Below are 23,363 nucleotides of genomic sequence, written 5' to 3' on the forward strand. Positions count from 1 at the left end.
AAATGATTTGGTTGGTTTTTTGAATTTTAAAAGCCAGAGCAAGCAAGAAGCCACCGGAAGTAATTAAATTTTATGGGAGATTATGTTGGGATTTTTAAAATAAACGAAAAGAGATTGACATTTACATCAGGGGTGTTAATTAAACCTGACAGAGCACACTGCACGAAGAGAAGATCAGGGATGTTTGCGTGAGGTTGATTTTTTTTTTAAATTCAAACTGCATGTCAGACGGCTGCCACTTCCCCAGAAAAAGGAGAGGGAGACATGAAGACAACTGTTCGTTCCCATCGTTTAAAAAAAAAAAAAACAAAAAAAAAAAAAAAAAAAACAAAACAAAACAAAACAAAACCAGGGGGATGTTCCTTCAAGAAGACAGGCATCAGTTCAGTGTGTAAATATCGCCACGTGCCACACACAGTTCCTCCAAGAGTTTCTTGTACCTCAATTACATTCGCCACAAAGAAACTAGGGGGATGTTGTTTGGGAAGGAAATGTGAGACCAATGATGAAGCGCCACGTGTCGATATTTAAGAGATTAGTTTGTCTCGGGTACCTTGGGTACCTCGGGTACTCTAGGTACCCCGGCTACCCTCAGGACTTCGGGGGTACCTCGGGTACACCATGAAAGGATATAAAAATCTTCGTAAATATGTGAAGGGATATGTGGGCCCTGAATCTCAAAAAGATCGGTTTGATACGTGTCGAAAATAAGGAAATCTTGTGCCGCAAAAGAGGAGACAGCCGCCTGTCACGCCAGCGAATCCGCCAAAAGTGTGATATTGTGACAGTTGGGACCACCAGCTTTTCCTGCTACACCGGCAAAATTACAATAGAATTGCAGAGGTACGGGGGACCACTCCACTACGCCCAGCACGTGAATACGCCACAAACTTGCTCTCCACTGATTTTTTGAAACGTCTAAGCCGCCTTACGCATAAAAATAAGAATATTCCTGACATGACAGCAGGGAACGCCACTAAAATAGCGCCAGGTGGCACGGCGATCGGGGTACACCATATAAATACTCAGGTTTGATTTTTATCAAGAAAAAGTGAACAGACTCACGCCAAAAAACTAGGGTTCCTTCAACCTCAAAATCTCCATTACCGAGAGCTTGCAAGCTCTCTAACCTGAGATAACCCAACTCTGACTTGAGCGTCGGAGTGTGGTCGCCGGCCACCCCCGGCTCCACCTCTGACCTCTTTTTTGGTTGTTTTGCAGGTTTAAGGCGAGTTTCACTAGCCCTCCGCACCTGAAGTCAGACCCTCTCCATAACCACCGTCATCTCAATCCTCCTCCACTCCACAAAAAGCCCAAACAGCCTGCACGTGCCGAACAAGCGAGGTACCCCGCTCCTCGACAAAAATATAAATTTATTGCTCTTGGGTTGGTTTTGTGGTTTTTTATTCATTAACCCAAAATCAGCCGCAAACATATATATATATATATTATAAGAATAATTTATTTAGTTAATTGTTCAAAGTTATTGTTAATTCAAATTCAGGATTTTATAAGATCAAGCGAACGTATCGTAATTGCATTGAGGTGGCATTACAAGAATAATGGATAAACAAAATAAAAAGACTCCTACAGAATTCAAATACAAATATGACGGACGTACTTGTAGGTTGTTATAACCAAGGTTGAGGTTGAAAAGGTTGCTCAAATTTCTTATCCCTGAAGGAATACTTCCATCAATAACATTGAACATTGCGTCTAACATCTCCAGCTTCGATAAGTTGAAGAGAGAATTTGGGATTAGACCTGTGAGACTGTTGTTACAGAGACTTAAAATTCGTAGTTTGGATAAGACACCAATCCATGTTGGAATGCTTCCACTCAATTTATTGAAAGTGAAACTAATAAATCTAAGTCGACGTAATTGCCCTAATTCATGAGCCAAATGACCATGAAAATTATTCAAAGTAAGATCAAGAGACATCAGGAATAAAAGATTTCCTAAGTGTGAGGGAATGGTGCCTCCGAGACCCATATCTAAATGATTCAAGGCCGTGACTCTCTGATGGGGCAAACCACAAGAAATACCAATCCAGTTACATATTGGAGAAGACATAGCCCAATTATTTGCCAAGGCACTCCGATAATCAACTACATGAGCTTTGAATGCAAGAAGAGCTGATTGATCTGTTGTTATATTTTTTAAAGTCTTCGTAGCTAAGCTGGCCGTGAGATATTGTAACAACAACATAGGAACAAAGAAAATTGATAAGCGCATATTATCGTTTTTAATAGATACAGAAACCTAATTACTAGGTAAGATTGATACAAGTTTTAAGTGAAGGAAATTGGCATATACTTATACAGTAGACATGTGAATGAAAACAAATATACTTGCAAATTGTTATATTTCGTCATTGAGCGAGTCGTCCAAGTAAACCCATTAGTCATACTTACCAAAAAGAAGAAGATGCTCAACAACGCGTATGCATGCTTAGTCTATTTGTTCACATTATGCAAGGCTTAATGGCAACCACAATATGTTACTTTTCTTTTCTCTATAAATGCAAAAGACGACCTTCACTTGACTTGGACAAGTATGGTAATATAGATTTAAAATAATTGTTATTAGTTGTACTGTAAAAATAATTAGCTGTGAAGAAAATAAGTTAAATATTTGGTCAAATTTATTTTTAAATGTCTACAAATTTTAAAATTAGTCGTATATATTTAGTATATCTTAGTGTTAAACTACTATAAGAATATAATTGACTAAAATGAACATGATATTGAAGAAAATTTATTTACACATTTATTTACATGTATATATAGTTTTTTTTATTGTGTATACAAAAATTGCTAACTAAAAAATATTTATATTTCATAAATTTTATATCCTCTATTTTGTTATCTCAATATAAATGTCTATATAAATAATTGTATTAAGAATAAAAATTATTGTAAAAAACAAATTTTAAAAAAATTACTCATTCCTTATTTTTTAAAATCTACAGTAGGATATGATGATTTTTCACAAAAGTGATTTTTAAAATTTTTATCAAACATTGAAATTAACTTTTAATTTTTCAAAATCATTATTAAACTTCTCAAAAATAATTTCAAATGGACTCTAAGTCTCGGATGATCATTCCATAAAAAGACTATTGTACTATTAGATGGAGGGACACATTCTAATTGGTAATTCAAGTGACTTTTCTTTGGGGAAATTTTCTCATTTAACCACTTTTTAACTTTTAATATAAAAAAAGATCCCACTTCAATTTTTCTTACAATAACAACTACTTACAAAGCTCTGGGACTAAACTACCCCTAAATTCTCAAAACAAAAGACAAACATTTCGCCCAATATTATCCAACTCCCAAGCAACAGCCGAACATCTACACAGACCATCAAAACACTCATCATTTCACCTCTTCCACATTATTCAACTATCACTCAACCTCCCTTTTATCTATCTCACATTCATCAAAGTAATATATTTATCCAAGTATTGAAGACAAAATCAAGCAACAAACTAAAGAATAATAAAAAGTTAAGAGTAGAATTTCTTCAATTTTTATCTCTTATTTTTTTATTGGATACAAAAAAATCAATTGCTCATTTTATTATAATGTGAGTAGGTGAAATGGTTAATATGAGGTCATATTGATGACAATGTTGTCAATACAGATGTAGATAATATGCATGTAGAAACATATATCATTGAGTCGGAAATGAATTTTGGACATTGTCACATTTTAATCCTATCACCAAGCACCATTCTCGAAGAGAGAAATGTAACATCTCGTTGCCAATCTAAACCACATTTGGTATTCATCATCAACTTGTTGTACGACTAGTCTGAACAACAAATAGTGTACAAGATTGCCACTAAATCCAGGATCCCCTATGGCCATAAAATGACCAAAAGTTGACTTTTTAAATAGCCCAAATTGAGTATCAGGTAACTTAGTCTGTATACGCGTAGTGACAAAAGGAAATCTCGTTAAATTTGAAACACAACCTGAGAAATGATCTTCGATTGATATCTTCAGTGACTAGGGATGCATATGCTTGTCGGACATATCTAAATAATTAATTAGGACAACATTAGCATAAATATTTTAAAGAAAAAAATAAAATTGAAACAATTGGAAAACTCGGGCGACAACATGTTCAGTTGTCGTCGCCCATGTACCTACGTCGCCTAATACATGGATGACATGATCTATCGCCCAAACAAATCTGGATGACACAATTTTGTTGCCTAGATTCAATTGTTGTCTCCTAGAAAGCGGGCGACACAGGTACATGGGCGACATCATGTATTGCCCAACCAAATCATGTTGTCATCTGTTTACATGGCTGGGCAACGCAAGCGTGTCGCCCGCGTTGCTCAGCCTCCCACACCATGCATGGCCATTTGGTTGGGTGATGGGGAGAAGCCACCAACCTTGCCCAAGCTTAACATGGCCAAATTTTAGACAACACGGGCAACCATCCATGTTTTTTATTGGCCGACACACCAACCTTCTCTTTAACCTCAAAATAATTCTAAATTTAGATTAATAATTTCTTAGAGACTTTTTAACAAACACTTGGTGTGCCATTTATTAGATATCTTAATCTTAAAAAAAACTCTCATATTTTCATACCCAATGCACATCCTAGTGATTAACTATAATCAATGATGAACCAAGCAGGCAATTTTAACAAAAATTTATTCTAAATTCATGAAAAAATCAAGAAAGTACCTAAGCCACTAAAACCGTATGTAAAGAAACTTGTTGGAAGCAAAATAACTCATACACGCCATTGGAAGTGAAGGAAATCACCGCTAGAAGTGAAGGAACTTGGCGAAACTCAAGAAACACCGAAAGTGAAGGAACTTTGTGTGGGCATATTTTGGGCGATGTTTTTAAGTGAATATCGAGCAAAATGTTTGTATGTTTTGTTTTGAGAATTTATGGGTAGTTTGGTCCCAAAGCTTTGTAAGTGGTTATTGTAAGAAAAATTAAAGTGAGGTCATTTTTAATATTAAAAGTTAGAAAGTGATTAAATGGGAAAATTTCCCATTTTCATTACTAATCAATGTGAAATGTAACTCAACATGTAAAATTGATTGGACGACTATAGCCTTTACATTTTTGGTCCAATGTATGATCACCAACAGAAGCATAATACATGGCAGCTATACAAGCTTGCAAGCAAACTATCTGGATACAAAAGTTATTGGAGGAGCTTGAGCACAAATAAGAGAAAATTTTTATGTATTGTAACAGTCAGAGTGCTTTGTATATTGCAAGAAATCTAGCCTTTCATTTTAGGACAAAGCATATAAGAGTTCAATATCACTTCGTTCGAGAAGTAGTGGAAGACGGAAGTGTGGATTTACAGAAAATCCATACGAAGGAGAACCTAGCATATATTTTGACCAAGCCAATCAATGCTGACAAATTTATCTAGAGAAGATCCTCTTGTAATCTAGGAGAAACGTAAGCAACATGACAATGGCGGAGCAGAAAGGATGGTGTGGAGATTGATTGGTTCTCAATCTAAGCTCAAAGTAGGAGAATGACAAAAATGGCATGCGAGCACCACCCTTCTAGAAGGTGGGCCTGCCCATTTTGACGAAGATGGCATTGCTTCCATCTTTGACTGGAACAAAAGAAAAATGGAGAAAGAAGGAAAAAATGGGTGCTAGGCCGAAAAAAAAGAAAAAAAAAGAACAAGTACAAAAGAGGACACCAGGATATTATGTGGTTCGGCTTTTAGCCTACATCCACAAGCGAAAATAGAAAGAAAATATTTCACTAGTCAAAATGAGTTACAAATATTGTAGTATTTTGGTTCACTTCTCAAAACCCCAATACACCCAAACTCTCAAAACACTAAAACAAGAACTTTATTATTTAAGCTCTACAAAATTCTATGCTCTCTTAAATGCAGGAATTGCTTCTAACAAAAACTGAATGAATTTGCTCGTTCTCTTTATTTATATTTATAGAGAAAATCTGGGTACTATTCATTAATTAATATTATTTTATTATTTTTTTCTTCTTTTTCGGCCCAGCACCCATTTTTTTCTCCTTTCTCCATTTTTCTTTTGCTCCAGTTAAAGACGGAAGCAATGTCATCTTCATCAAAATGGGCGGGCCCACCTTTTAGAAGGATGGTGCCCACATGCTATTTTTGTCATTCTCTCACTTGAAGATTAGATTGAGAACCAATCAATCTCCATACCATCTTTTCTGCTTCGCCATTGTCATGTTGCTTACGTTTCTGCTAGGCCACAAGAGGATCTACTCCAGATAAACTTGTCAACATTGATTGACTTGGTCAAAACATCTGCTACGTTATCCTTCGTATGGATTTTCTGTAAATCTACACTTCCGTCTTCCACTACTTCTCGAACAAAGTGATTCTGAACTTCTATATGCTTTGTCCTGGAATGAAAGGCTAGATTTCTTGCAATATGAAAAGCACTCTGACTGTCACAGTACACAAAAACTTTCTTTTGTTTGTGCCCGAGCTCCTCCAATAACCTTTGTATCTAGATAACTTCCTTGCAACCTTGTGTAGCTGCCATGTATTCTGCTTTTGTTGTAAATAAAGCCACAATGGTCTGCAGTTTCAAAACCCAACTTACAGCTACTCCCGCAAGTGTAAACACATAGCCAGTAGTCAATTTTTTTTTATCAAGGTCTCCTGCAAAATTTGAATCCACGTAGCCCCTGACAGTAAATTATGATCCTCCATAACATAATGCAACATCTGAGGTTCCTCTTATGTATCTTAAAATTCTCTTAACAACTATCCAATGCTCTCCACCAGGATTCGCCATGTATCGACTGACTGCTCCCACTGCTTGTGCAATGTCTGGTCTAGTAAATATCATAGTGAACATCAAACTTTCCACCGCTGATGCATAGGTACTCGAGACATCTCCTTCCTCTCTATTTCATTGTTAGGACACATACTTGAAGATAATTTGAAATTAACAAGAAGTGGGGTAGACATTGACTTGCAATCGTGCATGTTGAAGTGTCGCAAGATTTTCTTCAAGTAATTCTTCTGAGAAAGCCAAATCTTCCTGTTATTTTTGTCTCGGTGAATTTGCATCCATAGAATCTTGTTTGCTGGTCCCAAGTCTTTCATTTCAAACTCCCTAGCCAACTGTGCTTTCAATTCTTGGATTCGATCTTTGTTAGGACTTGCTATCAACATGTCATCCACATACAACAGTAAAATGATAAAATCATTATTTTCAAATATCTTGTAATATGCACAATGATCTGAATTGAATCTTTGTATTCAAGGCTCATAATGAAGGAATCAAATCTTTTATACCAACACATCGGCTCCTGTTTGAGACCGTATAGAGATTTGTTTAACCTGCAAACTAAGTTCTCATTTCCTCTTTCAGCAAAACATTCTGGTTGGAGCATATAAATTTCTTCTTCAAGTTCTCTATGAAGAAATGCAGTTTTCACATCTAACTGCTCTAGATGTAGGTCAAATGTAGCACACATTGCCAAGACTACTCTGACTGTTGTGAGTCGAACTACTGAAGAAAATATCTCATTAAAGTCAATACTTTATTTCTAAGCATATCATTTCACCACCAATCTTGCACGATATCGCTCCACTTGATCATTGTCATCACGTTTGATCTTGTAAACCCATTTGTTTCCAATGACTTTTCTTCCGTGTGATAGTGGTACAAGTTCCCATGTCTTGTTATTGTGTAGAGCTTCAATTTCTTCCTGCATTACTGTCATCCACAAAGCAATATCTGAACTGTTTAAAGCTTCATGGAAAGTTGATGATTTTCCATCCTCTATTAGAAGACAGTATGCAACATTGATCTCTGCGACATACTCCGAGTGCCATGCTGGCGGTCGTCTCTCACGAGTTATACTGACGAACTTCTAGAGTCTCGGCCTCGATTAATTCTTATTTCTCGTGCTCTGGTGCTACTTCAGAAGAATTTGAATATTCTTTTTCCATATTATTTTTCACATATACCTGTACAGTCTCTGACTTTTCTTTTACAATATCAGCATCTGCATCTTTCATTTATAGTTGATCTTCTATAAAAATAACATCTCTGCTGATGACGATCTTGTGGGCAGTGGGGTCCCACATACGATACCCCTTTACTCTATCAACATATCCTAAAAAGATACATCTCCTAGATTTTGGATCTAACTTTGCTCTTTCTTGGACATTGTACATTACATACACAGGACATCCAAATGCATGTAAATAAGAGTAATCAGCTGACTTTCCAATCCACATCTCCATCGCTGTCTTCAGCCCAATTGTTGTGGATGGCAACCGATTTACTATATAACAGGCAGTTTTGGCTGCTTCTGTCCAAAATGAATTAGATAGACCAACAGTTCTCAACATAACTCTTATTCGTTCTGTAAGAGTCATGTTCATCCGCTCTACCACTCCATTTTGTTGAGGAGTGTATGTCATCGTGAGCTACCTCTGAATACCTTCTTGCTTACAAAAAGAAAGAAACTCATCGTCTGTATATTCTCCACCATTATCTGTGCTCAAGCACTTAATCTTTTTTCTAGATTCAAGTTCCACCCGCGCTTTGTATTCTTGAAACAGTGGAAACACATCTGACTTTTTTTTAATTGAATACACCCAACATCTCCTGGAATAATCATCAATGAAAGTCACCATGTACTTTACACCTCCCATACATATATCTGGTGATTCACAAACATCATAATGAATCAAGTCTAGAATGCATTTATTTTTAGCAATAGATCTACTGAACTTTAATCTATGTTGCTTACTTATAACACAATGCTCATAAAATGGTAAACTTACTGATTTGAGCCTTGCAAGCAATTTTCGCTCAGAGAGAATCTTAATATCTTGCTCCGACATGTGACTAAGTTTGAGGTGCCACGTCATCATTGATTCTTCTCCATTTGAGGCGACACACGCATCAACCTCCTGTAGTGTTTATCCTTTAAGTATGAATAGATTAGCACCAATCTCTTCTGCCTTCATCAATACAAGCGCGTCTTTAACGATCTTCATAATTTCATTCTCCACATGAGTTTTATACCCATAATTATCCATTTCTCCCAAAGACAATAGATTTTTCTTCAGGCCGTTCACATGTCGTACCTCCCCAATTGTGCAAATTGTACCATCAAATATTTTGATTTTGATAGTACCAATACCAACGATCTCTAAGGCATGATCATCTCTCATATATACAGATCCTCCTGAAATAGGTTCATATGTGTGGAATCATTCTCTGAAAAGTCATGTGCCAGGTAGCTCCTGAGTCTATGAGCCAGACATCAGATAGTCATTTGCTACCTTTTAAAACAATTGTTGCCTCGCTGTAGAGAATTTCGTCATCATCTAAGGTACTTGTTACACACCCTTAAGCATTTGATGACTCAGGTTCTTTACCCTATTTTTTCTTCTAGTTACTCCAACACTCTTTTTTAACGTGCCCTTTCTTGCCACAATTGTAACATTTAATATTCTTCTTACTTCTGGATTTTGATCTACTATGATTGTGACTCTCACTAGGGCCACGTTCCGTTGATCTCCCTCTCGTCACTGATAGCGCCTCCGCTTGCTGCGAACTTGCTTGTCTGTTTTCCTTATTTTTCCGCCTGCTCTCCTCATTTAATACGGAGACTGCAACATCGTCGAAAACTAGACAATCCGCTGGATTATTATTTGTCAGGTTGATGATAAGTTGATCATACGAATCTGTTAAACTTTGAAGTAGAAGCTCTACACGTTCATTTTCCTCTATATTATGACCCAACATTGTGAGTTGTAAAAATAGTCTTCAAGGTGTTGATGTGTCAGTCACCGTTGTAGATTCCGTCATTCGAAAAGTATAAAGTTTCCTCTTCAAGAATATTTTGTTGTGTAGTGACTTAGCCTCGTACAATTTTGTGAGAGTATCTCATATTTCCTTCGCTGTATTTTTCTCTGTCACACTAGATAATACTCCGTCCGCAAATGCCCAGTGTAAATCAGAAATGGCGTTGCCATCAATCTCGTTCCACTTGTCATTAGTTATCTCTATAGGCCTTTCTCCAATTGCTGTCAAGCAATTATTTTTCCTTAATACAGCTTTTATCTCATTTTCCATTACGAAAAATTATTATCATTGAACTTCTCAATTTCATACTTTACTGCCATTTTGTTAATAAATATTGTACACAAACTAGTGTATCACCTTAAATAGTTGTGAGTATATGTGAATTTGCACACCATGAAAGTTCCCAGGAAAGACTGGATGGATCACAACGGTCCCACTTAAAACTCAGACTCTTTAGGCTCTTATCGCCTTTGTGACAGAACTTTCCTAAACATAAACAAAACCACATAATTGCTTTACTCACACCACTATTCCATACTTTGCACCGCAAAATTCTTAGATCGCTCCCACCGTTTCTCGTGAACAGTACTGTATTTATGAGCAGTGCTGTATACGTGAACAGTATCGTATACCTGAACAGTTTCGTATACGTGAACAGTATCGTATACCTGAACAGTTCCGTATACGTGAACAGTACCGTACGTGAACAGTACTCGACTCCAAATAATACAACCAATAGCTCTAATACCACTGTTAGGAAATTAATGGGCAAAGCAGACTCGCGGCTAAAATGAAATTGGAAGAAAATAAAAAACAAGCATAAAAGAAGACACCAAGAAATTACGTACAAGTGACAGGAAAAAAAAGACAGTCTAAAGAATGTGCTCTTTTGACTTTGTAGGAGCATCCGCGCATGTTTGGTGAGCTATCAATTTGGAGGAAACGCATATCATTTAGCTTTAATGCGTAAAGGGAATTTCTACGTTAGGGATGGAAGACGCAGCAAACTTGCAAATAAAATCTCATTTTTCCGACAAAAGTTTCACAGTGCAATGTCAATTTAATCTAATTTTTGTCCTCAAAGAATGGTTAAGCTGATAAGATATCTTATAATGGAGCAAAAGATTTACGGGCGAAATACCTCCACGCCAACATAAAGCTAAACATTGAAGAACATCATATATTGAAAACGGGATTCAAGAAATAACCAACATATTAAAACAATTTTAGAGAGATCAAATTTGGGAAGTAATTGAAGAGTTGAACTATTCAATTTCGGATACATACCAGTTTTATGCGCCAAAATATTAAATTTGCAGGTTTAAATAATGTTGAAATGCAAATTTTCTCTAGTAGAAGATAAGAACTCAAATCAGGCAATACGAACATTTGTAAGCCTTTAATTGGATTTTGTGGTCTAATTATAGTCAAAACAAGAGAGCTTTGATATCATATCGTGGGTCACTAAACTAAATCATGGAAATGTTAACTTTTAATCTTCACGTTACTTGTTAAGTAATGTTGTATTATCAATAACTAAGGTCAAGGCTTCTCCTTTAAATTGGCGTGATAAAGATTAGCTCATTTTAACTCGATTGTACCTTTTACCACCCTCCATTTTCATTTCTTATTGTTCAACCATCAATGTTCCCATGTCAAATTGATCAAAAGCTAGCCACATTATTGCCTGAGCAGAAACATTTAGGATACAATTATACTAAACTATGTATACATGTGTTTATTATACATCATTATAATCAATATAATCATCTAACCATCAATACAATTAGTCTGATGCATGACAGAATATCTGAATATCGAATATTTGAATTGTTGGACATACTAATACAATCAAATTCTTCTATGCCCGGCATATTTTAACTATATTGCAGGATGGAAGTTCAAGAAGGGTCATGAAGTGACAGGCATGTTGTGTTATAAAACTAAAATGAGGGACAGTGTTTAGTGACCAGCGGCATGAATTATTTTAATCAAATTCTTCTATGCCGGCATATTTTAATTACTCTGCAGGATGAAAGTTCAAGAATGGTCACAAAGTGACATAGGCATGTTCTGTTATAAAACCAAGATGAGGGATGGTGTTCAGTGACTAGTGGCTCAAATCATCAAGCAAAAAGTACTATATCAAAAAGAGACAGTCTCCATTTGAAACGACCAGGAAAAGCAGACTCATTCAGAAAATGTATGGTATAGAAAACACTCTTATAAGAAGCAATACTAATCTGGAAAGGCAAACTCAAAACAGGTAAATTATCTTCACAGGTCATTATGAAATTAAATTTTTTTTGCCCAATGTTGTAAAGTCACAATAATGGCCAAGTGAAACTGTGAATCTTACCAGCAAATCCATAAATGCTAGCCAAAGACTTTTCATTCCCTGCTCATTCACTTGTTTGCAAGCCCCTTCAAAATCAGAGATCCGTAGGCCATATTAACAATAAGAGAGGTTGGCAAACACAAAAATGAGGTAAACTTTTTGACCGTCCTGTGTGCCAGAAGTATGGAAGCAAAAAACCGAGTAATTTCTGCATTTAATATGATGTGGTTAGGATTGGTTAATGCAAAATAGTACCAAAAAAGGTGACAAGTTGATAGAGATTTATTGTTGGAAACCACTATCAAGTCCAGTTTCTCATAATGGAACATGAGGCATTAAAATTTGATGCATGCAAATAGCAACAGTTGATGCAAACAAGTCTGATTAAGACAAGGAGAAATGATTGAGGAACCAAAGCCTGACAAAAGGCTGACAAAAACACATTCAAAACAACAATTGGGAGTGTTTTAAAGAAAAAAATTAAACTCAACCAAATCGACATCATTTTGAGTGTATTTTTGACAGCCTTTTGTCAGGCTTTAGTTCAAATATCAGTGCTCTAAGACAAAAGCAGAAGACAGAAGTTCAAAGCATCTTCTCAAAATGATTGCTCATTACAGAATGATCAATATGGCACATGCAGCATGAGGAGTTAATTGTGAAATTATTTCTTGAAATTAAACCACTGTTTTCACTTCTTATTGATATGGCTAGTAAAGCCACTTTTCAATTGCTTGGGTTTCCATAGATCTTATGGAATTCTTTCAAGGTCTTTTTTCCTGAAATGAAATTTGGAAAAGCTTTAAAGGAGTCAAAAAATCTCTTAGGGGTAACACACATAAAAAAATCAATATTTTATGGCAATTTTAATGAGAATAATAGAGAAAGATAGTAATATCCACACAAAACACACAATGATATACATGATTTAGCTTTTAGCCTCCGTCCATGCTTAGAGACAACAATAATTTTTCAAGAACAAAAATGGAGTCCAATTGCAATATTCTCTCCCAAAGAGTGTACACTTTTTCAACTCTTGCCTTTTCATTTTCCACACCTTGGCTTATGAGTCTTTGGGTCAACTAAATGTCTCTACAATTTGAATAGAATGACTGGTATGTGGAGGTTTACGGATGCAAGAATTAGACTCCGATATTTGTTAGTGAAATTTTAACTCTTTTGTCTACACTTATGGGCACAAGCTAAAAGCTGGATCAAGTGTCATTGCAAGTTTCTGTTTAATTGTCAATATTTTTCCCTATTACCTTTATTAATATTTGCCATAAAAACTGTGTCCCCCACAATAAGTGGTATCAATATTATTTGATACCAATTGCCAACCTAGCAAGAACTTTTATGCGTCTTTGCCAACTTTTCAAATTTTATCATTGACAAGGAGACTGATGCGAATACCGTCACATAATCGAGTTCTCTTGGTTTGTTATTGTTGTTATAGGTATATCAAACCAAAGATTGGCTAGCTAGCTTTCATGATTCAAGGTTATAAGCAACAGTGTTGACAACCCCTTTAAAACAACTTCAGCAGTGATGCAGAAGCACAGTTGACACTCATGCAGATGTAGAAAGAATATAAGTGGTCAAGGACTCACCATGCAATATTGTCCCAATGAAGGAAACCACCATGGCCTCTTGCATTCGTAAACTTGTAAACTGCCCCTGACACTAAGACAAATTATTAAAGCATTGTCAAATTGCAACGGTACCATAATATTATATTAAACTAAATTATAATTTTATGAATAATGCCAAGATACAGGAGATTTGCTAAGATACCTTCATAACCATCAAGAACTGGATCTTCAGACAGAAGAAGAGGTGTATCTAGGTCAATGAATCTGCAAAGACAATATACTAGTTAAAATTCATAAGAAAAAATTGAATATAATACCCAACAAATATATTAGTTCGTACACAAATGTCCAAGTTTTTGAAAACATTTCTTTTCAACAAGCAAGAATCAAGATACTTACTTGAAACACCCAAGGCCAGCAGTGAGATGACCAGCAAAGCCCATGGCTAGTCTGGTCTCAACCATACCACCAATCATCAAGTTTAATCCTGAAGCCCTTACAACTTCTATAATTTCAAGGGCCCCAAGGACTCCAACTTTTGCAAGCTTAATGTTAATAACATCCGCAAGATTTCCTTTTACAATTTTCTTGACATCATCCAAACTCCGACAGCTCTCATCAGCTGCAACAGATACCCCAAATTTGTCTTTGGCAATATGACTAACATGGCCAAGGCCTTCCCAATCATCTCTATGAACTGGTTGCTCAAAGAGAACTGGAGTGACCCCCATTTCTAGAAGAAAGAAAACAGTAAAAAGGTAAGCTTCAATGATCATAGGAGTCTTAATACTTACCAATTGCTGAGATATAATAAGGTACCAATTTGGTTACGAAAAAGTAAAAGGACTGCAGGGTCAGATCATGCCCAAGCAAGAGTTCTTTGATTTTATGCCAGTTTTCTATTTATAGCAGGCATGAAAAAAAAAGCAACTGAGCACTTTATGTAGACACTTTACCATATAATTTTTCAAGAACTTCAACAGCTTCCTGTGGTTTGTAACCCTCATTGGCATCCAAGATGAATGAAGAATCAGGGTGGACAGCACGTATTGCTCGTAGGACTTCTATGTCTTCCTTCAGATTCTTTCCCACCTTAAGCTTCAGGGTAGTGAATCCTTGTTTGCGATATTTTGAAGCCAGTTCAGCTGCTTCAGCAGGGGAAACAATTGGAATCTACAAATATAACGGAAATAGATGAGGCTAACTTTTGCTTGCAAAAAAGTAATAATTTGCCTTATTGTACCGCAATATAAAACTTTTCAATCTTACTGAAATCACCAGCACCACCACGTGGTTCGTACTTTTTTCAAGATAAACATAAAAGACAAAAGAAGAAATAGAAAAGAAAAATTATCAGAGTGAAGTGTTTGTCCGTAGCTAGAATCACTGGAGCAGGAATTTAACTGTTATATCAGTGGTTATAGTATTTGAAACTCCACCAAAGAGTCTCCACAAAGGCATGCTGACACTTTTCGCAACTGCATCAATCAGTGCCATCTCGACTGCTGCCCTAACCTTCAATTGCTAGAACAATTTAATGAGTAAAGCCAAAAGAAAAATAAAAAACACTTCTGCATTTTAAGATACAAGCATCAAACTAAATAAAGAGTAAAATAAACTTTTAGTAGACCTATGACAAGATGTGCAGAGACATGAAACATGTCATTTCCCTTAAACTGATAATCTGGATTGTATCTGCATAATGAAATTATTGTCAAAAAATAAGGCACATAAATTTTTAACAGTAATAAATACAACTACTGAGTCATGGAGGACAGTAATCATTCAAATACATGTTCGGTTTTGCACTGACTTTCAAGTGAATTGCAAGCAAAATGCTAACAATTTTTTAGGAGAATCATATGGAATATCCATAAGACTCAAGGCATGAGAGTAACTCATGAATGTAGACCCAGTATCTGAAGCCCCAGTCTCATTCTGGTCACTTACAATCAATTCAAAGTAGAAACTAATTTAATGCAGCAGGTATGAGCAACCACGATTGGAAACAGTTATAGGAAGATGAAAAAGAAACAGAGAGAATAATTTTCAAATGATGTCCTTTCTCTCACTTTGATTTCCAGAAAACTTGACTCGAGCAAACCAAATACTGGTAGAAATAAGGCTCGCTAAAACCTTCAATTTCTACATGTACTAAATAGTTTGCTGTCATTTTCTGCATTCTCCCAACAAGCAGGCATATTTAGAAAGAACTCATATTTGTGAGCAAATCTATTAGCAACCAAATTATTTTTACGAAATATAGCAAACGACCCAATTGTAAGAACACAATTTCTAGACCCGATCAGATGATATTGGATGTCTTGGCTGAAGGCCAGAGGCCAAAGCCAGGCGGTAAGTTTACTCTTAAATAACGAAGGATTAAGGTCAATATTTATTTGGGCTGCAAATTGATGATTAAACATGTGAATACCAATAACTACTTGCAATTAAATTGTCTGCCTAATTTCATACATAGGTGAAGGTCACACCACTCCTTAATAATAAAACAAGGCAAAAGAGTAACCAATGGTACTCAATTCCAATCAAAAGCTTACAATAAAAACTCATCATTTGAGTAAACAATACACTCCCAACTAAACAACTTCACATAAAAATCCATCAAAAAAATCAAAAAAAAAATTCCAGAAGGATCTTGAAATCCCAAGAAAAAGAACTTACAGAAGCAAACTGATGACCAGGGAGAAGGCCAGCAACCACACCAAAAACAGAACCCAAAGCCATGGCAGGGCTCTCTTTCAAAACCTCACAAGCCTCACTGGCTTTGACCATCGCAGTCTGCTGATCCTCAGCAGTCACGTGAGGCAAAACAGGGGCCTCGCCCCACCCAACACACCCATTACTAAGCTCGATTCTGATAGCCACATTCTCCACTTGATCAAGCCTCGAAGTAGCAATCGTAAAAGGCGCAATCAGCGGCACGTTCAAGGGCCTGTTCTCTGCTCTCTGGACATCCACTGTGAACGTTTGCGTCAAGTTCTTGAAGCTGAAGCTGGTCGGCGCAGCAGCAGCCGGTGGTGATGACGCCATCTGGCAAATGGGTTTTTGGGGTTTGATGTTATTGAAAGGGAGATAGAATCCAACTGAAAGCATTGGCGGTCGGGTTTGATTGGATTCTCGGTGAAACAAGCAGTTGTTGTTAAAGTTGAAGAGAATCTTGTTGCTATCGTTAATGTCGCGGTTGCAAGTGTTTTCATTCCAAAAGTCTTTGACTCGATCGAACTGCTGTCCATTTTTTATATTGTTTATGTTTCGTTTTGGACGTTTCTAACAATGCTCATCGGACTGTTTTGTTTCTTCCTCTGTTGGGTGAGTATGTGACCAGTCAGAGTTCTGAGCAAAAGCACTCTGAAGTCGGAAATTATTTTATTTTATATTTCTCTTATTTTACTGACGTGTAATTTATAAATTTATTAATATTATCAAAAACATATTTTTCATTTATTACAGGAATATTTTCAAAACCACCACTTAAGTTAATCATTACTTCTCCCCCACCTAATGCTTCCTTTCTTATCAATTTAACACTAAAGTGTTAACTCCATTTGAAAAATATTGATGTCATTAGGGTATTTAATTAATAAAATATTTCTGACAATCACTAAGGAGACTCGAACCCTCTAATTTATGTCGATTAACCCAACCAAGATATTGTTAGCCACTATTATTAAATTAAATATTGTAAAAGATATGTATTTATGAAATTGATATAAATTTGTGTAATAATTTTTTCCCCTAGCACACAAATGTAAGAATGGCGTGTAAATTATTTACAATAAATTAAATATATGTAAACTACTAAGAAAGAAAATGTGGTACTATTCATACTACAATATTACTAGTACACCAGATAACAGCATTGTTTATACAATAATACTATTGTTTCCATCATACTGGTATTTTCACCGCTGGTGGCAACCATTTCATAGATGATACCAAAATGAGATTATTGTGATCTGATCTTGGGCAATGACAACACAGTCATCGTGAGCATGTAAAAGTTTCCAACCGCCAGCAAATTGACTTTTTTTTTTTTTATAGAAAGATTTACTTTCATTAACAAAGCTTTGAAAATAAGCACATGATTTGAGGAGGGAACGATCCCTTCCAAACACAAGATTTGTCATTGCCTAGGGCTATCTTAGCTAGTGCATGAGCAATTGCATTACAGTCTCTAGAGATATGCTGAATTTTTGCCATGCTGTTAAGTGAGTTCATCTTTTTTTGAATTTCAGCTATATTCCAGAATATTTTCGTTCTGCTGCTCTGCTTATGGAAGACAAAATCAAAGATTTCTTTGCAATCCATCTCGACAATTAGAGGTAGCAAATCAGCTTCCATTGCAGTCTGGATCCCAAAGTTCACTGCTGCTGCTTCAGCTTGAGCTACATTCCCGTAGAAGGGTGTTCGGTTTACAGCTGCAGCTATCACTTCTCCCTTGCTATCTCTTATCACCACTCCCAGACCTGCTTCCCTTTTCTCTTCATTTATGGCCGCATCGACATTTGCTTTAAATAATCCATGAGGAGGAGGTAACCATCTTGAGCTCTTTTCTGGTGTGTTGCTTGCTGCTGCTAAAATCTTCCCCATTTTTACTCTTGCATAAGCCTTAACTGTGGCATCAGCTTTAGCTACTGTGATATAAGGATCTTGCTCTGCATTTTCAAAGATAGACTCGTTTCTTGCATACCAGGCTGCCCAGCACAATGCAATTATCCTCTGTAACTCCTCTTTGCTTCTTCTTTTTTCTATTTCCTTCATCATAGATAACAAATCCTTATTTATGAGCACATTCATTTCTGCATAAAAGGGAGTTAGCTTCCACATCTGCCTTGCTGATTTGCATTCCAATATTGCATGGACGGTACTCTCAGCCTTCATTTTACACCTCGAACATATTGGATCCTGCAACACTCTCCTCTTCCATAGGTTTTCTGCTGTTGGGAGCAGATTTTTTATAGCCCTCCACATGAAAATTTTTATTTTCTCTGGTAGCTCCATTGCCCATATCACTGTTAGCATACGTGCATTTATAATGTTGATTTTGATGATAACAAACAAGATTAAGAATGATTAAGTTTTTAAAAGCTCAAATTATTTTAAATAAATCATTATTTTCATAATATAAAGGTTTTATACTTAATGGGAAAATGATTTTATGAAATTGGTTGTTTTCAATTAATGGTCTAAATTGAAAAAGTTTTGAAACTCTGGATATGGACTTATTTGTAAAGTTTTATGACAATTTGGGCCATAGTATAATTATAGAAAGTTTTGGGGTAAAACTATAATTTTAGAAAATAATTTCACTGTAGCGATCACTGTAGCAAACGGATAACCGTTTACTGAAAACGGCTAACCGATAATTTTCAAAAAGCATGTTCTGCATAGTATTGTTAAAATGATGATTCTAGAACATAACGGTGAACCGTTTACTGAAAACAGTTAACCGATTATTTTCAGATTGCTAACCTTGAACCGTTTAGTAAGAACGGTTAAGCCAAATTTGTTTTGCAGGTCTCTGGAATTTAACGGCGAAAGGGTAATTCTAAATGGTAAACCGTTTATTTGAAAATTGGCCCAACGGTAACTTTGACCGGCCTAAACGGTTAACCGTTAATGGTTAACGACGAACCGTTTTCGAGTAGACAGTCTATAACGGCTAGTTTTTCAGCTCCAACTATAAATAAGCTCAATCCAATTCAAACAAGAAGAATTCCAACGATCATCATTGAGCAAAATATTGAGAATACAACTTTCATTGAGCTTTAAATCCTTGTATTCATCTCATTCATTCACACATTGAGCTTTCATTTGTGATCAAACACATTGTGTGAGAGAAATTCATTTGTAATCCTTTTTGTAAAATCAAGTTAAAAGATTGTAAGTGTTGGGATACACTTGGGTTAAGAGATTGGGGATAATCTCTTGTTGTGAAGATCCATTGACACCTTGGAAGTCAATTGTAAGCATTTGAAGCCTTGGAGGATTGCTTAGTGAAATCCTCAAGCCCGGTGAGCTTGGAGGCGTGGACGTAGGCGGGAATTGCCGAACCACGTAAAAATCATTGTGTTTGTTTTCTCTTCCCTTAATATTTTTATTGTGCTTGATTGATTTATTTGTTATTACTTTAAATCCGTCTTAGATTTGCATTGAGTTTTGTTTTAAAATTGAATAATTTTTAATATCCTAATTCACCCCCCCTCTTGGATTGTATACTTGTATTTCAATCACATTCTATTGCCCACTATTATTTTTAGAGCAAGATGATTCTTCAGGGTGCTTGATCTTCCTAGCTATCCGATATCTGCTCTTAACCGAATACTGGTCTTTTTTATCATAATGCCACAAGATTTGGTCTGGTTGGGGGCTGTTTGGGAGCTGGATTTGCAGAATTTTCTCAACATCTTCCTTGCTGAAATGCTGATGTATGAGTGTTTCTTTCCACTGTTGATTGGCATCTATCAAGTCTACTACAGTGGCATCCACACTTAGAGTTGCCGGAGCGATAGGTTTAAAATTTTGTGGTCTTGGTATCCATTGGCTCTTGTATACCTTAACCGAATCCCCTGATCTAATTCTCCATCTCATTCATTTTTGGATGATTTGTCTTCCCCAAAGTATGCTCCTCCAAATGAAAGATGGCTTTGATCCCAACTTGGCTTGTAAGAATTCACTGCTCTTGAAGTATCTTGCCTGCAGAATTTTCGTCAGCAAAGATCTAGGGTTTTGGATTATTCTCCAGCTTTGCTTTGCTATCAGGGCTTGATTAAAACATGCAAAGTCTCTAAATCCGAGCCCTCCCCTACCCTTTGTGTGACAAAGACTCTCCCACTTTGTCCAGTGGATGCTTTTCCGATCCTTTTTTACTCCCCACCAAAAACCAGCAACTGCTCGTTGCATATCATCACATAAAGTCGTAGGAAGTCTAAACACATTCATTGCATAGGCTGAAACAGCCTGGGCCACTGCTTTTATTAGAACCTCCCTACCTCCGCTTAAGAAAAATTTACTTTGCCATCCCGAGATTTTGCTTAAGATTCTCAACTTTATTTCCTTGAAAAAGCTGACTTTCTTTCTTCCAACCATGGAGGGCAACCCCAAATACTTTTCATGCTTTGAAACCACCTTTAGCTGGAAGATGTCTTTTATTTCATTTATTTGCCCAGCTGAAACGTTTCCACTAAACAACATGGATGACTTTTCGAAGTTGAAGATCTGGCCAGAAGCAGTAGCATAGCAATCAAAAATCTACTTCAGCTTTTTGCAATCTTCCACTGCAGCTCTACTAAAGATCAGACTGTCGTCTGCAAACAACAAATGATTGATGAAAAGCTCTTTGTTGAACTTCAACCCCTGGCTTCTTTTTATCCGCTTGAATCAGCATACTGGAAAAGCCTTCTGCACAAGCTGTGTAGGCCAGTCAATGCTCTACACGATGGTGATGACTAAGCATCACAATTTAAGTTGACGTGTCGAGTTATATATGTCCCACTCGTACAAAATTTAAGTTTGACATTGACTTACATGTTTTTTTTAAAAATTTAATAACTTAATTAATTTAATTTTAATTTATTAAATTATGAAGAAGGTATTTAGTTATTTTTTACTTAATGATTTAATTAACTTATTTTTCAATCAGTGAAATCATTCAATATGTTTTTTTTTAACTTAACATAAATTTTCAATCACTAACTCATAAAGTTATTAAGTCATTTTTTTTAATTTTTTGCTTAATCTAAAAAGTCTAAATAATATTATTAAAAGATATTATCCAAAATATACCTATTTAATTAATTATTTTTCATCATTACCTATTTTAAATTTAATAATTAGTATTACTACCCATCTTTATAACTTGTGATAATATAATGGTAAACTATTATTATTTTATTTTTTATTTTCTTCAAATTAGCATTATTTAACTTTATAATTTTCTATGTATATTTTCACATAAAAACATCATGGGCTACAATAAAATTGATTAACATATACTAATTTATAATATAAAGGGTCGTATCAATTGAACATGATTCATGTTATGATAATACATTATCTTATTTAAGTTCTTTGAGATGTTTATTAATTTGTTTAATATTTATCATTTGTGAGGAACAAATTCAAAATTTTTAAGTTAAAAAAATAAATTAATATTTATTTTTAGCAATTCAAAAAAAAAATATCATTCAGATTCAGACATTCAACTCTATTCAAAATTCAGACTAATTTAAGTCTATCTAGATTTCAGATAAAAAAAATGCCACCTTGGCACCCATTTGAAATTATTTTTGGGATGCTCAAACATGAGTTTGAAAAATTAAAAGTTAATTTTAGTGTTTATTAATTTTTTAAAAAATCACTTTTAATAAAGTCACCTATCCTACAACAAATTTCAGAAAACAAGGAAAAAGTAGTTTTTTCAAAATTAATTTAAGAATCAATTTTATATTTAATACAAATTTCATATGTATCCACATTTGTATTATAATAATTCAAAATTATCCTTATTAATTAAAAAAATAAAATTATTAACTTTAAAGAGATTATTATTATTATTATTATTATTATTATTATTATTATTACCAATAAAAATAAAAATAATAATGTAAAATATTTATTTTAGTTATTAGTTACTATAAATACATAGTAAAAAATATTTTTATTATATATGTTAATAAATATGTAAATAAATTTTACTTAATATTATGTTTAATTCAGTTATTTATATTTTTAACAGTAAGATTTACCCAACACATGAAATTACTTTTAAAACTCATAACATTTTTAAAATCAAATTTTACCAAATATTAAATTGATTCTCTTTACAGTTAATTATTTTTCCAGCATTGTTAATAACAATTATTTTAAAAATTACAATATTACCAATCTAAAAATAGATTTAGTGGCACTCACCGCGGCCCATGTGTTTAGCTCTTATTGATGGAACTATTCAATGAGATCTACAATTCTTTCAAATGAGAGCTTGACACATGGGCCGTTGCTCATCATAAACCGAGCAATTTCGCCCATAAAATCAAAACCCTTATTACTATTATTAGTTAATTTTTAAATCTCACTCACTTTACTTGATTTTAATATATTCTTAAAAATATTTTGTGGCGCTGCCCACTCAAATTCTCATTGATTTTGATTTTGATTAATATGACTAAAATAATTTTTTTTTAAATAAGGCAAAAATAGCATAATTTTATTGGATAAAAAAATGAATAGCAAATCTTTAATCAAATAAATGATCGTATCATAAACAGATTCAAGTCTCATAAGCTCCCCAGGGAGGGGCCGAGCTAATGCTCCGTCGTTTAACTAGCGAGGCCTAGCCACTAGTTACTCCACATTGTTCATTCTTTTATTTGACTTATCGTAGAAGAAACTGTACGTAGCAAATATTCACAATAATAGAATCCATCAAACCCCAAAACCAAAAGTGATTTCCGGTACAATCAACTTTTACATACCAGTGATTTCTAGATGTATTGTCGCCAATTTTAATCATTTTCATCAAGGAAGCCATTCTTCGGAAACGAATCGACTCAAACAGACTGATCAATT

At 35.1% G+C, this 23,363-nt stretch overlaps 1 protein-coding gene across 13 annotated transcripts; it reads right to left on the reverse strand.

The window, feature by feature from the left end:
- Positions 1 to 1,527: 1,527 nt before the first annotated feature.
- Positions 1,528 to 17,105, reverse strand: LOC102607058 (L-Ala-D/L-amino acid epimerase). Of its 13 annotated transcripts, none has more exons than XM_025098859.2 (8): positions 16,455 to 17,105; positions 15,177 to 15,296; positions 14,729 to 14,945; positions 14,172 to 14,505; positions 13,975 to 14,036; positions 13,791 to 13,863; positions 12,202 to 12,266; positions 1,528 to 1,772 (listed from the first exon to the last, which is right to left on the reverse strand). In XM_025098859.2, exons 1-7 carry the CDS (start codon positions 16,884 to 16,886, stop codon positions 12,245 to 12,247), a joined length of 1,260 nt encoding a protein of 419 aa, XP_024954627.2. In that variant the 5' UTR covers positions 16,887 to 17,105; the 3' UTR covers positions 1,528 to 1,772; positions 12,202 to 12,244. The 13 variants fall into 13 exon arrangements, 9 of the variants coding, with proteins under 9 accessions (XP_024954627.2, XP_024954628.2, XP_024954629.2 ...); XR_003065492.2 differs by having other exon boundaries at positions 1,754 to 1,772; positions 12,202 to 12,388; positions 16,455 to 17,104; XM_025098860.2 differs by lacking the exon at positions 1,528 to 1,772 and adding an exon at positions 3,341 to 3,357.
- Positions 17,106 to 23,363: the final 6,258 nt, after the last annotated feature.

The sequence above is a fragment of the Citrus sinensis genome, chromosome 3 (genome assembly GCF_022201045.2).
Source record: "Citrus sinensis cultivar Valencia sweet orange chromosome 3, DVS_A1.0, whole genome shotgun sequence".
NCBI classification, from domain to species: domain Eukaryota; kingdom Viridiplantae; phylum Streptophyta; class Magnoliopsida; order Sapindales; family Rutaceae; genus Citrus; species Citrus sinensis.